Source organism: Haliotis rufescens, unplaced genomic scaffold, assembly GCF_023055435.1.
Source record: "Haliotis rufescens isolate VD_foot unplaced genomic scaffold, xgHalRufe1.0.p SCAF_20, whole genome shotgun sequence".
NCBI lineage: Eukaryota > Metazoa > Mollusca > Gastropoda > Lepetellida > Haliotidae > Haliotis > Haliotis rufescens.
In genome coordinates, this window is record NW_025963891.1 from 4,072,606 (window position 1) to 4,088,717 (window position 16,112).

Here is a 16,112-nt window from a genome sequence, read left to right on the forward strand (position 1 = left end):
ACAGATGGACACGTTGACAGACAGATAGACACGCTGACAGACAGATGGACACGTTGACAGACAGATGAACACACGCTGACAGACAGATAGACACACGTTGACAGACAGATGGACACGTCGACAGACAGATAGACACCCGCTGACAGACTGATGTACACACGCTGACAGACAGATGGACACGTTGACATACAGATAGACACGCTGACAGACAGATGGACACGTTGACAGACAGATGTGCACAAGCTGACAGACAGATAGACACGCTGACAGACAGATTGACACGTTGACAGACAGATGTACACAAGCTGACAGACAGATAGACACGTTGACGGACAGATGGCCACGTTGACAGACAGATAGACACTCGCTGACAGACAGATGGACACTCGCTGACAGACATAGACACTCGCTGACAGACAGGCTGGCGGTCTTCTGAACACACATGGACGACAAGGAGAATCACAGATATGAGTGCGAGAGTACTGGCAGAGACCTGGAGAGATGAATGACGTCATGACTTCAGTAAGAGAGGGGGTCGAGTTACATTGTACACCCATTTCAACAACATCTTGTTATCATCACAGCTAGTGAGCTCCGCGTGGGAGGACATATCTTGCATCAAGAACAAACGGAACGTGACTACTGTATGTGGGCAATAGGTCTTAAAATCTCTTTACAACAGGCAATAATTGTCTTCAACATCATCTATGTCGGTTTAAGGAAAGGACTCTGATTTATTGAACTATTGTTGCAGCACTTGACGTAACTAAAGCTAAGAGCTGCCCACTCTACGGGACGGCTTGTATAGCAATACATCTCAGGGTGTGACCTGTAACAAGGACTACACGTCACCCATGTACACATATTTTCAAGATAAACATTATTTTACCTACATTAGTCAAGTATATTGTATAAATGTTGCACATATTGTCAAGCCCGTGGACTGTTGTTGAGTATTACGACAGATCTGTATGAACATGTACGCGTGTTGTATCTCGTGAGTAAGTGAGTGGGTAAGTTGGGTTTAACGCCGCTTTGAACAGTATTCCTGTATCAGCTTGATGTGGGAGGAAATCCCGAAGTGATGCAGGCCTCAGACGTTATCACTTCGGTGGAACACACGAGCACGGAGATGGTGCTGACAAACCTAGAAGCATAATCTTAAAATAATAAACTGTAAACACTATCATGTTTCCTGACGTGAATTTGTATTCTTTCATTCGGTTGGTGTTGCTAACGCACTTTCAAATTTGATGTTCAAAAGTGTTACGCTATCACAAATTATTACAAATAGAACCTTTGAGACAACGTGGCAAGAAACCAGCATGGTCGTGAACTGTAACTGAAAATTGAACTTGCCAAACACAATGATAGTGTCATACAGCTACTTTTATGAATATATGTTTGCAAAATGTGCATGATTTATTTATACGTCCTACGCATAAAGAAATATAAGTTAACATTAAATCAATGAAAAGTGAAGCCTTATCGTCTAGCACAGTTGGCGCACTGTCGTCACACACCAAAAGTACTGTGTCAGGATTATATGTCACCGTTTGACCTCTCCGTTCTTTGTGACGGTGTCCGCCATTTGTCTTTAAGGATTGCTGATTGACGCCCCAAGCGACATGCCATCGGTCATGCATGTCCAGTCTTAGCTTCATTGGAGATTAAATAAACATAACTGTAAATCAAGTTAAGGTCAGTTGATTCATGTTCATGCATATGAAATGGTATACCATTAATTTCATATGTTGTCCAATCAGAACGGTATCGTAACTGTATGCTTGTACATGTCCTTGTGTGGGAGACACGGCCTTGAACAATCGATCTTGTCCTATGGCACTGGACAATGGCACGCCACAAGGCAGAATTTTAAGCCCAACCCTGTTTAACATCATGATCAATGATCTTTTTGACCTTGTCAACTCTTCTACCCAAACTTCTAAATTCGCTGATGACGGAGCAATATGGGTAAAGCACAGAGATATTTCACAAATCGGAAAAAAGCTCCAGTCTGCCCTGGACGGAGCAGATCAATTGTGCAATAAATGGGGATTCACCCTTTCAAGTGGAAAAACTGTTGGAATTCTATTTAAACGCCGGGGGAAAGATGCTTTGATACCCCGTGTCTCCATAAAAGGCAAACCAAACAAATTCGAAAATTCCGCAATATTTCTTGGGGTGATCCTCGATCAACACGTTACTTAAACATATAGAATATGTGGAAAACAGATGTCAAAAAGACCTGAACGTATTACGGTCAATTTCAGGCACATCTTGGGGCACATCGAGGGACACTCAGCTGGACCTCTACAAATCTCTTATCAAATCAAAAACTGACTATGGTTGTGAGGCCTTTCACTCAGCATCAAATACTGTCTTGAACCGCCTAGACAGAATACAATACAAAGCCCTAATGCTAGGCCACAGGCACAGCAACAGGCACCTCACTAGAAGCACCACAAGTAGAAACGGGAGAACTCCCATTGAAACTAAGAAGAGAGTAGGCAATATTTTCGTTCTGGGGACGAACATCAAACCCTCTGGTTAAAAAGATATGGTAAGACAAAAACACTCGAGATGAAGCCCCAGCCCCAAAAAATCCCTCACTAAAGCCATCTGGGATATTAGTACGTGAACTCATCCGAAGTCACAATTGTGATGACATTCAGCCTCCAGAAAGTCACTAGAAAGGGTTACACTGCTTTCACATCAGAAGTCCCTGAAAAAGAAAACCCAACCCTACTACGATCAGTAACTATCACTAAAATTCAAACTACCTGGGACCGCCTGGGCCCATATATACACTGATGGGTCCAAGAATCCTATCAACAACATTGCTGGTTACGGGATCCAAATCCACAGCTCCAATCCCCAAGCACATTCATTTCGCCTGCCTGATGGTCAGTCAGTATACACGGCTGAATTGGAGGCAATTCATTATTCATGGGGGGGGGGGGGGGGGGAGTGGGGGCAAATATGTGTACAAGTATCACTTGTCCCCAACTTCATTCAAACTGTTTTCTATAAAGAAGTCTAGGGAGGGCAACTGCCTTCCCTGCTCCCCCGGCTGGCTACGGCACTGCAGTCGTCCTATCAGATTCGCTAGGTGCACTTCAAGCCATTAGTGGCAGAAACTCAAAACTCCAGGCCAAACACAGTCAACAATATTTTATACAAATATACAAAACTATCGGACCAAGGGCAACAGGTGGAGCTGTGTAGGATCCCCTCTCACATAGATATTCATGAAAATGAAAAAGCAGACTCACTGGCAAAGCTAGCTCTAGACAAAGCGGATATACAGCCTATTCTCTTTAGTAAACTAGAGATAAAAATCAAAATCAAAGCCTCTATAGCAGGAAGATGGCAAGCCCAATGGGTCCAACAAAAGCCAAACTCATACTCAAATGAAAGGAAAACTGAAATTGCCATATCACGCCTCAGACTCGGTCACAAAAAGCACTATGACAAGGTTTGTTCATCTTGCAATCAGGCTGAAACCATTGCTCACGTGTTACTAGAATGTCAGGACCATGCCCCAGCCCGGGCTAGGTTAAAACAGGAATTACAGTTAGATCCGCTATCTGTCATAATATAGTTTAGGCCAAACTAACTCTATTTCTGAGAGATGGACAGCTACTCGAACGCATATGGACAGAGCAGCCAAGGATAAAAATGAAATCGTATCAATATGCGAAAATAGAAATCATACCAATACAAAGACAGAAATTATGTGAACACCAAACTCACAATATATATGTGTACCCTACTCACACACAGGAGTCCCAAAGAGGGACAGGTCAGCCGAAATTGCTTAGGCAGAAGGCGACCTCTTAAAAACGTAAACAACAACGACACGGCCGGACTGGTAGTCCACTCACGGGACTCGGGGCCCACGGACCCGGGACCCCGGTCAAGCTCCTGGTCGACGCCTACCAGTGTCTTTGTAATAAAGGCTCTATATAGTAAGACTTGTGTTTTATGTTCGATCTCATATCGTCGGTCTTTGACCTTGTTACACCATTACAGTCTTAACTACACATACGCTAAGTACTTGGCTGAAGTTTTGTTTGTTTGTTGTTTTACGCCGCACTCAGCAATATTCCAGCTATATGACGGCGGTCTGTAAATAATCGAGTCTGGACCAGCCAATCCAGTAATTGACATCATGAGCATCAATCCACGCAATTGGGACCGATGACATGCATCAACCAAGTCAGCGAGCCTGACAACCCGATCCCGTTAGTCGCCTTTTAGGACAAGCATAATCGCTTTTTATGGCAAGCATTGGTTGCTGAAGACCTATTCTACCCCGGATCTTCACGGGTCACTTGGCTGAAGGCACAATGTGGCGATGTAATATGATATGGACAGTAAAGCAGTAGATAATGTGCAATTATTATTTCATGACGTTTTCCGTCGTTGCATTCATGCTCATTGACAGTTACAGATCAATATTATATGTTGTGGGATCACGAGCGGTCTATGAGGTTTTATACCACGAGTCGGAGGGACGCATAAAACCGCATGTGCCCATCGTGATCCTGATACAACGAAATTACCTTACCGACATGTTTTAATATGACATTGTAAATGATCAGAGTCCGTGTGTCCCAAGTCCCGACTCGACTCGAGTCGATGATTTACAGACCGCCGTCATATAGCTGGAATAGTGCTGAGCGCGGCGTTATACAACAAAGAAAGAAACAAACAAACAAAGCAATGAAATCAAGCTAAGTTGGAAAAGAAATGTCGATCGTTTTGTGATACCATTTACCTCACTAAGTGATCAATCACATCTTCTTATTTGACAATATCGTCCAATCCAAACACATTAAATAAACATTACATTTGTGATTATATCAATACTGCATGAGTTTCCTTTGATGATCTAATATGTTTTCATTCTAAACAAGTTTAGACATCAAAACGCGTTTGGATTATCGGACAATGATTGGACACTTTTTACAGTGTATACGTAGGTACCAGTTAGACGTCTTCTAGGGAGAGGAAGTGGCCACTAATGATATAAAGACAGAGAGTATATTATTTTACTAATTAATAGCCGAGATAATGATAAGGTTTGGGTAATGAAATAATTTGAACTCACAGTCTTGAATTACAAAATAATACAATATGTCTGGGACCCTGGCTTCAATGGCCACAGTATGCAAATATTCATTCTTGGCGAATGAGATAAGAAATATTTTTAGATTTAGATTTTTATTATCCCAACTTTAGTTCTCGAAAAGCATGACGTAATATGTTCCTTTAGGTGCTCAATATCTGCTATTTAGGTAGCCCGGTATCTTCAATGGACATTTCAGTGAAGCCTTGGGTAAATATATCTCTACTTACCCTTCTCACTTTTCCCTTTCCTCTTGACATATAATTGTAATTCATGTGTCTTTGCTACTTTTCAAACACTCTACCGCCTGGTCATGCCGAAATGTAGTGTTTTGTGAGTTAAGTATGGAACATTAATTTTGTGATTTTGCCCGTCCTTGTCATTGAGGATTGATGATAGACGCCCTCAAGCGACAAGCAACCTGTCATGCAAGTCTCAGATTGATTATAGATAGATAAGCATAAATGTCAATCAGGTAAAGTCAATTTATTCATGTCCATTCAAATAAATTGTATAATATTCATTGCATATATTGTCCAATCAGAATGCAGTACGCACTGCTGTAAATGCATTTACTATCATGTATAGAACAGTATACTTGTACTTTTATAAAGAGAGAGACACGGCCGGACAAACCCGCAAATGTAAGACAAAAATGTGTGACGTCTCTGGAATGAATGAGATCTGCATTTGGAATGGAACTCGAGTTTGTGGCGTGCCTGGCGAACACTTGTCCTGCCAGGCCACCCTGGGCACCATCTGAAAAATAAGGCCACTGATTCCAAAAGATTTGTTTTTTGAGTAACCAAAAACGGACAACGTTACAGTTGAGAGGACACGAGCAATGACCATTTCTAGGTACAGGTGTCACATGGTTTATTTAGTAAAACGTTTCCACTAAAATACACTAAAGTGTAGTGCAACCCATAAAAAAAATGTCGTTGACAATGCCTCACGCATTTAAAAAACATTATTCGAGATAAATATATAATATCGTCAACTTGAACGTAGACGTGCAGCGGGCAAACAACAGCATTTCAGATACTAACTATAAAACTGCTTTATTGTGACAACGATTGTCTCAATGTTCTTTGGTGTCTGTTATTACGTTTCAGCCATATACAAAGCATAATATTGATTTGTAACAGTGAATGAGCATGAACACAACACCGGAAAACATCATGAAAGGATAATTGCACATTACTCTACTGCTTGACTGTCCAGATCACATTACGCTGCAGCATGTATTATTTATCTCCAGTCAACTCAATGATGCTTCTCATAAACAACACGATCGGTACGTTTTGCCGTGCTTCTTACTCTGAATATTATAGTTGACGGTTGATACGGCGTTTTATTCCACCAACTTCAGGACAATGTCGCTATGTTGCATGGTTTATTTTGCGACCCGTGAAGATCCGGGTAGAATAGGTCTTCAGCAACCATGCTTGTCGTAAAAGGCGACTATGCTTGTATGAGGAGACTAACGGGATTGGGGGTCAGGCTCGCTGACTTGGTTGATGTATGTCATCGTGTCCCAATTGCATGGATCGATGCTCATGATGTCAATCACTGGGTTGTCTGGTTCAGACTCGATGTTTACAGGCCGCCGTCATGTTGCTGGAATATTGCTGAGCGCGGCGTTATACAACAAAGAAAGAAAGAAACAAACAAAGCAATGAAATCAAGCTAAGTTGGAAAAGAAATGTCGATCGTTCTGTGTGGCGTTAACTAAAGCAAGGACGATGTAACAAACTATCAGTGTTATTGTTCAAACGTCTCTACAATAACTTCTCAAATGAAATAACCAACAGTTGCATTCAGTATATATTAAAATCATCCTTGAATGTGCCGGTCTTTCATATATCTTCAATATTCGAATTGTGATATTAATACTTCCTGGCTTAAGATTAGGTCTGTGCTAACAGATCATTATAAACAAAAATGGCATTCTGATATATCATCACCAAAAGGTAAAATATATTCAATATGTGAAGGATCATTCTTGTTTTGAAAATTACTTTTATCAGTTTGCGAGAGAGATAGTGGCGTGAAGTATTGAAATTTAGGACTTCTAATCATTTCTTACCAACTGAAACAGGCATATGGGCAGACAATAGAACAAGCGATAGGATGTATAATTTGTGAAAGCAACATGACTTGGGCGATGCGTTCCACTATTTGTCTCTAGGTGATCACTTTCTAACAGAAAGCCAATCTTTACTTACTTCATATCATATAGTAAGACCTAGCATGATAAAACTAAAGTAGTTTTCTCAACCATTAAACTCGGAACATTACGTTAACTTGTCAAACTCTATTGCACCATTAACAAAATGTTCTCACGATAATGCTATTTGTTATTATGCCATGTACACTACGTATTTATAAGTGTCCACATTGTTCTGTCTTGTATGGTGCATGGTGTTTTATGCTGTTAAATATTGCCAATTTAGATCTCTCATGCTAGACCCGTGAAGATTCCGGGGTAGAATAGGTCTTCAGCAACCCATGCTTGCCGTAAAAGGTGACTATGCTTGTCGTAAAAGGCGACTAACGGGATCCGGTGGTCAGGCTCGCTGACTTGGTTGATGCATGTCATCGATCCCAATTGCGTGGATCGATGCTCATGATATTAATCACTGGATCGTCTGGTCCAGACTCAATCATTTACAGACCGCCGTCATATATAGCTGGAATATTGCTGAGTGCGGCGTTAAACAACAAACCAACCAACCAACCAACATCTCATGCTGCGGATAGTGGGCCAAGAGAGAAAGAAATTCAGTGTGTGTGTGTGTGTGTGTGTGTGTGTGTGTGTGTGTGTGTGCTGTGTTTTGTGTTTCTTTCTGAATTTTCGTTTGTGTGTGTGGTGGTGGTCGCTTTTATTAACGCACACTGATGCGCATGTCCCATTTTTTACCACAGATACACTGCAAAAACCCTAACATGTATATGTAACATGTTATACATTTGTATTGTTTCGTATGGTACAAAATAGAACATAATTATTTCTTCTGATTAATTGGGTGATTATTATTTAATGCCGCATCAAAAACCTTTCTAAGCATGGTTAAGTTTGTATTACACATGCATTGTAAACCGATCAACATGTATTTACGATATTTGACGAGAACTTGATTTCATGTAACCATGGCTACCATGATGCTTCACTATAACGCCTGCGCGAGCATGTGTGCGTCTCCACGTGTATGTATATTTGCATGTGCGATGTATCTAGATAATCTAATTTGGCATTATAGTCCCCAATAACCCAGGACGCTGGGGAAGGAGGGGGTAAGGGGAGGGGTCTGTACATGAAGTTAATGTGTTGATACTTCTCTAGTATGTCACACAAACCCTGAAACAAATATAACATAGCAAATGCCAGTCTATAAGTGTGGGTAAGTCCAGATTAGTACAGTTCTGAAAATGAGTCTCCAGGCTCTTTCTTATTATATTTTATTAATTTAATTTAATAACTGTTGTTTTTTTCAGTTAAAAATGTTCATTTCAGTGAAAAGGTGTTAGTCTAATAGTCCAGAGCTGCGTATTTGCCTAAGATACACGAACTATATTTGTAACTCACCATAATCCATTTAATTTGCGTACAAATACGCATGAAGAAATTAGAGTCATGAGTGTGAGTGAGTTGGGTTTAACGCCGCTTTTAACATTATTCCAGTTATATCACGGCGTGCCAGCTTAATGTGGGAGGAAAGCCCGAAGTGATGCAGGTCTCAGACGTTTACCACTTCGGTGATACCCACGAGCACGGGTATGGTGCTGACAAACCTAGAAACATAATTGGGGCGAACCGGGATTCGAACCCACAATTATAGGTTTCTGGCGTGCCAAAGGGACGCAACTCTGCACAGCGAATCGCGGCGCCTTAGACGACTGGGCCACCCTTGTCCCCCGAAGAAATTAGATAAGACAACAGTTTAACAACATCGTGCGTAATGACCCAATGTAGTGTTTTCGGCTCACGTACACAAATATTTTTTTACAGATCTGGTGTGGTGAGATTTTGTATCGAGATTTAATACGTTTCAACTTCAGCTACAAAACCAGATATAGTTTTCTTTAAAACTATGAGTCTAAAAGTTTAAAAGAAAAACACCCTGCAACAATTTAGTTTTTATGGCAGGCAATTTCTTTCATTTTTCAACAGTCCGGAGCGTAAGTATGTTTTTCAAGAATGTTCGGGGACAATGTATTTTCTTTCGAGAAAAACCCAGGCCCCTCCCCAGAACATCAAAGGCCGCCCCCTTACCAAGTATCAACACTATATAATATGGGAATCCCTGCTTAGTGAAACAGATCGTATACCGTTTAGACGTACAAAGTCATGAACATATCAGTGGTTTCAGTATCAAATATCACTTACAAATTCGCGTCTTTATAAAGTGTGACACGTGAACATTGGATTGTGTATCTATTGCTTAAAACTATTTCACGCCTATTTTGGGAATGTCAAAAGGTACGCCCCTTCTGGTCCAATATGGAACACTAACTTCTCAGTGAAGGGAAAATAAACATTCATGTTTCACAAGAAAATATGGGATATGATGACATGTATCAACCAAGTCAGCGAGTCTGACCACCGGATCCCGTGAGTCGCCTCTTACGACAAGCACTGTCGCCTTTTACAGCAGGATGGCTTGCTAGATGGGGGTAATAGAGAACGTGTGTTGAGCTGTGGGCGAGTGACATTAACAGCTGCGGTCTGTAATATTGTAGCTTATCATGGCGCCCTGTACATAAAGGAAACCAGTGACTATGAAGATTTAGCAACAATCGGGACACGATGACATGCATCTGATACGTCAGCTCTCATGACTGAATGGGACATAGGGAGCTGCTCTTCCTGCATCCCAAAGTGAGTGTGAAATCGATACAATACTCCAGCCGTATCAAACATGGTCGACTGCAGTGGTTCAATGACAGATGAAATCAAATAAAGACCCTAATACAGTACCATCCATACCATGCAGTTATTGTTGACATCTAATCACCACTTTTGACATCTAATCACTGCTGTTGACATCTTATCACCACTGTTGACATCTAATCACCATTGTTGACATCTAATCACTGCTGTTGACATCTAATCACTGCTGTTGACATCTAATCACTGCTGTTGACATCTAATGGCCACTGTTGACATCTTATGACCACTGTTGACATCAAATCACCACTGTTGACATCTAATCAAAATTGTTGACATCTAATCAAAATTGTTGACATCTAATCACTGCTGTTAACATCTAATGACAACTGTTAACATCTTATCACCACTGTTGACATCTAATGACCACTGTTGACATCTAATGACCACTGTTGACATCTAATCACAATTGTTGACATCTAATCACCATTGCTGACATCTTATCACCACAGTTGACATCTTATGACCACTGTTGACATCTAATGACCACTGTTGACATCTAATGACCACTGTTGACATCTAATGGCCACTGTTGACATCTAATCACCACTGTTGACATCTGATCACCACTGTTGACATCTAATCACAATTGTTGACATCTAATCACCATTGCTGACATCTAATCACCACAGTTGACATCTAATCACCACAATTGACATCTAATGACCACTGTTGACATCTAATCACCACTATTGACATCTAATCACCACAGCTGACATCTAATCACCACTATTGACATCTGATCACCACTGTTGACATCTAATCACCATTGTTGACATCTAATCACCATTGTTGACATCTAATCACCATTGTTGACATCTAATCACCACTGTTGTTGGTCCTATTCTTCTCCAAAGTTATGATGAACAGGGAACACAATAGTAAACAAAGCATGTGGAATCATTGCTATATTTATTACCATAGATGCAGCATTTATTATACAATATTCATATCTGCATATTTACAGGCTACCCACATGCACTCAACATTCACACTCGACATGCACCCTCTCCATCCACACAACTGCAGTATATCAGCCCAGCTCTTTCTGCCTGCGTCGCTGTCGTGTAGTTTTACTCTTCTGTCCTGAAATGGATTCACTCTTAGATTTTCTGCCATTTTTTCTTTCAAGGACAGAAACATCTGTTTCAGTCTGTACGGTCACAGACCCCATCTTTGAAGCATTCTTCTTCATCTTCTTCCTGCTGCTTGGGGAATCAAGGACAGAAACATCTGTGTCAGTCTGTACAGTCACAGACCCCTTCTTTGAAGCATTCTTCTTCATCTTCTTCCTGCTGCTTGGGGAATCATGGACAGAGTCACCTGTGTCAGTCTGTAAGGTCACAGACCCCTTCTTTGAAGCATTCTTCTTCATCTTCTTCCTGCTACTGGGTGAATCCTGCTGGCTGACCTGGCCTGCTGAGTTTGATCTCTTCTTGGCTCCCTTCGACCCCGCCTGGAACAAACAATATCAGCACTGACACGTCTACCATGATGCACTACATGTTGTGCCACAGCACTACACTATTTCAAGGAAGTAGAGACAGTAGGTTGTAGTATGCATTATAACCCATATTTTACACACACTGTCTACACACATCACAGGGGACATGGGTGGCCCAGTCATTGAAGATGCTGTGATCTGCTGTGCTGAGTCATAAAGGCAAACCAGAGTCTAATGATTCAAAATCACCCTAATTATATTTCTAGTTTTGTCTGCACAACAAAAACAGGTTTCACCAAATTGGTTAATGTTTAAGATCTACAATGTCAGGCTTTCCTCCCATTCTAAGCTGACGTGCTGTGGCATAAATGAAATACTGTTCAAAAAGAAACAAAATCCAAACTCATACCAGCCCACTAAAAAAGAATATCTCTCAATGACATCGGTCAATGTGTCAAAAATGCCTGAATATGGATTTGATTGTTTGTTGTTTAACGCTGCACTCAGCAATATTCCAGCTATACGACAGCTGTCTTAAAAATAATCAAGGCTGGACCAGACAATCCAGTGATTGACATCATAAGCATCGATCCACACATTTGGGACATCATCAACCAAGTCAGCCAGCCAGACCACCTGATCTCGTTAGTCGCCTCTTATGACAAAGCACAGTCACCTCTTATGACAAAGCACAGTCACCTCTTATGACAAAGCACAGTCACCTCTTATGACAAAGCATAGTCACCTCTTATGACAAAGCACAGTCACCTCTTATGACAAAGCACAGTCACCTCTTATGACAAAGCACAGTCACCTCTTATGACAAAGCATAGTCACCTCTTATGACAAAGCACAGTCACCTCTTATGACAAAGCACAGTCACCTCTTATGACAAAGCACAGTCACCTCTTATGACAAAGCATAGTCACCTCTTATGACAAAGCACAGTCACCTCTTATGACAAAGCACAGTCACCTCTTATGACAAAGCATAGTCACCTCTTATGACAAAGCACAGTCACCTCTTATGACAAAGCACAGTCACCTCTTATGACAAAGCATAGTCACCTCTTATGACAAAGCACAGTCACCTCTTATGACAAAGCATAGTCACCTCTTATGACAAAGCACAGTCACCTCTTATGACAAAGCATAGTCACCTCTTATGACAAAGCACAGTCACCTCTTATGACAAAGCACAGTCACCTCTTATGACAAAGCACAGTCACCTCTTATGACAAAGCACAGTCACCTCTTATGACAAAGCACAGTCACCTCTTATGACAAAGCACAGTCACCTCTTATGACAAAGCACAGTCACCTCTTATGACAAAGCACAGTCACCTCTTATGACAAAGCACAGTCACCTCTTATGGCAAGCATGGGTTGCTGAAGACCTATTCTACCCCAGAGCCTGTGCATGGAACATTATAGGATACATTTCCTTATCTATCAACTGCTTCTTACCATTTCTCCTTTCTTGTGATGATCTTTCCTGCTCTCCTTATCAGATGGAACTTTAGAGAAAGGTGCCACTTCAGAACTAGTTTTGGAGTATGCTTCAACATGCTTTGACCTCTGTGTAACCTTGACCTTTGTTCCCTGTACAATCTCATCCTCTCCATCACTGTGAGACAAGTCTTCAGTCACATCAGCTCTGTTTTCGTTAGTTTCAGATGCTGAATCTGAATCTGAGTCTGAGTCTGACCCTGAACCTGAGTTTGACCTTGACCTATGCCTTTTATTTCCAACTGCTCTAACCCTCTCTTGGGAAAGCACGTCTTCTCCCAAGGCTTCGGGCTGTGAACTGACCACCACAGACAGACTGGTTACAGAAGGACTTTACAACAGCATTACAACAACATACATAATACAGCATCACAGCTCTGTGGCTTGCCAAAGACAGTCACTTTACAAAGGAAGCTCTCAGCTTTTTTATTAAAATAGTTTCAGCTTTAACACTGAAGACTAAAAACTAAGATAAAATCTAATGATCTGAACAAAATATGAAGTCATCATAATGAGAACAAATATGCCCAAGTTCAGGTCCCTCAATCTGGCCATTTCAGAGGGGAAATCAGAGGGTAAAGACAAACAAATCGTAAAGATAGAATTTAAGGTAAAAAAAAACGTGAAAATATTGCAAAAAACAGAACATGAGCATGAAGCCTCACTACCAACTAAACATGTATCAAAGTTAGTAATATTATGAAAATAGATGGTTGAGTAATGGCCATAGAAAGGTTTTTGAGTATGGCTTCTGTTGCGGCCATATTGAATGTCATATTAAAACCTCTTGAAAAAATTCAGGTGTCATCATCGGTGGGAACAAGCATGTGAATTTTCAGCCTCTCCTCAGACAGAAATGGATACAGTAAGGGTGTGTACATTTTGATGTTTGTTTATTGTTAAAAGCCACACTCAGCAATATTCCAGCTATATGACTATGGTCTGTATAAATAATCGAGGTTGGACCGGACAATCCAGTGATTGAGATCATGAGCATCGGTCCACATGATGGGGATACGATGACATGAATCAACCAAGTGAGCAAGTCTGACCACCTGATCCCATTAGTCGCCTTTTACGACAAGCATAGTCACCATTTATGGCAAGCATGGGTTGCTGAGGACCTATTCCACCCCGGATGTTCACGGGAGGTGTGTACGTACCTGTGTGGGGCAGTGGGGCTGGCTCCGACCGTGCGGCTGCACTGCCAAGTGTACTCGATGAAGCGGGACTGCTGGTACAGCCGAGTGAGTCGCTGGAAGTGTCGCTCTGGAGGGGGAGAGGAAGAGTGCAGCAGGCCATACAAGGTTATTTTCATAGAGTTGGTTGGTTGGTTGGTTTGTTGTTTAACGCCACATTCAGCAATATTCCAGCTATTTGCTGCAGGTGATTGTTGGCAAAAGTGTCTGATATTGTTCTTCTTGTATAGGGGAGTAGTTGCCCCACGGTGGTGCGGATGTCGGCAGGTGCTCGTTTATTTCTTTGTCTTTTAACAGCAATATACCAGCAATATTCCAGCTATATGACAGTGGTCTGTAAATAATCAAGTCTGGACCAGTCAATTCAGTTATTGACACCATGACCATCGATCCACGCAATTGGGATACGATGACATGCATCAACCAAGTCAGCGAGCCTGACCACCCGATGCCGTTAGTCGCCTCTTATGACAAGCACAGTCGCTTTTAATGGCAAGCATGGGTTGCTGAAGACCTATTCTAACCTGGATCTTCACGGGTCTGTGGGCAGGTGAGAGGGTCTACTTACCTGTATAGGGCAGCAATCCCTCCACGGTGGAGCGGATGTTGGGGAGGCCGCAGATGTCGGCAGGTGAGAGGGTCTGTAGCACAACACGGAGAAGAAGCTGTGCGAGGTGACAGTGTTTACTGTTGGTGTTCCACGCAACGCTGAACCGGAGGATGGCATCTGTAAACACATCAGGTCACACAAGGTCAAACACCACACAAGAGGTCAACACAAAAAGTAATCTACATCACATCTACTGGAGGATCACATCTAGTGGAGGATCACATCAAGTGGAGGATCACACCTAGTGGGGGATCACATCTACTGGAGGATCACATCTAGTGGAGGATCACATCTAGTGGAGGATCACATCTAGTGGAGGATGACATCTAGTGGGGGATCACATCTAGTCAAGGATCACATCTAGTGGAGGATCACATCTAGTCAAGGATCACATCTAGTGGAGGATCACATATAGTAGAGGATCACAACTATTGGAGGATCACATCTAGTGGGGGATCACATCTACTGGAGGATCACATCTAGTGGAGGATCACATCTAGTAGAGGATCACATCTAGTGGAGGATCACATCTAGATGGGGATCACATCTAGTGGAGGATCACATCTAGTGGAGGATCACATCTAGCAGAGAATCACATCTAGTGGAGGATCACATCTCGTGGAGGATCACATCTAGTGGAGGATCACATCTAGTGGAGGATCACATCTACTGGAGGATCACATCTAGTGGGGGATCACATCTACTGGAGGATCACATCTAGTGGAGGATCACATCTAGTGGGGGATCACATCTAGTGGAGGATCACATCTAGTAGAGGATCACATCTAGTGGAGGATCACATCTAGATGGGGATCACATCTAGTGGAGGATCACATCTAGTGGAGGATCACATCTAGCAGAGAATCACATCTAGTGGAGGATCACATCTCGTGGAGGATCACATCTAGTGGAGGATCACATCTAGTGGAGGATCACATCTACTGGAGGATCACATCTAGTGGGGGATCACATCTACTGGAGGATCACATCTCGTGGAGGATCACATCTAGTGGAGGATCACACCTAGTGGGGGATCACATCTAGTGGGGGATCACATCTAGTGGGGGATCACATCTACTGGAGGATCACATCTAGTGGAGGATCACATCTAGTGGAGGATCACATCTAGTGGGGGATCACATCTCGTGGAGGATCACATCTAGTGGAGGATCACATCTAGTGGGGGATCACATCTAGTGGAGGATCACATCTCGTGGAGGATCACATCTAGTGGAGGATCACACCTAGTGGAGGATCACACCTAGT

At 42.1% G+C, this 16,112-nt stretch overlaps 1 protein-coding gene across 2 annotated transcripts in view; it reads right to left on the reverse strand.

The window, feature by feature from the left end:
* Positions 1 to 10,980: 10,980 nt before the first annotated feature.
* The window catches only part of LOC124142694 (transducin beta-like protein 3), a 32,812-nt gene continuing 27,680 nt past the window's right edge, over positions 10,981 to 16,112 (reverse strand). The window contains exons 21-25 of one of the 2 annotated variants that reach the window (XM_048400760.1): positions 14,805 to 14,963; positions 14,201 to 14,306; positions 12,996 to 13,335; positions 11,461 to 11,541; positions 10,981 to 11,370 (exon numbers count right to left, since the gene is read on the reverse strand). In XM_048400760.1, coding sequence (XP_048256717.1) covers positions 11,119 to 11,370; positions 11,461 to 11,541; positions 12,996 to 13,335; positions 14,201 to 14,306; positions 14,805 to 14,963 — 938 coding nt within the window. In that variant the 3' untranslated portion in view covers positions 10,981 to 11,118. Of the gene's footprint in view, positions 11,542 to 12,995; positions 13,336 to 14,200; positions 14,307 to 14,804; positions 14,964 to 16,112 lie in introns of both variants that reach the window. The other variant, XM_048400759.1, reaches the window with a different exon arrangement.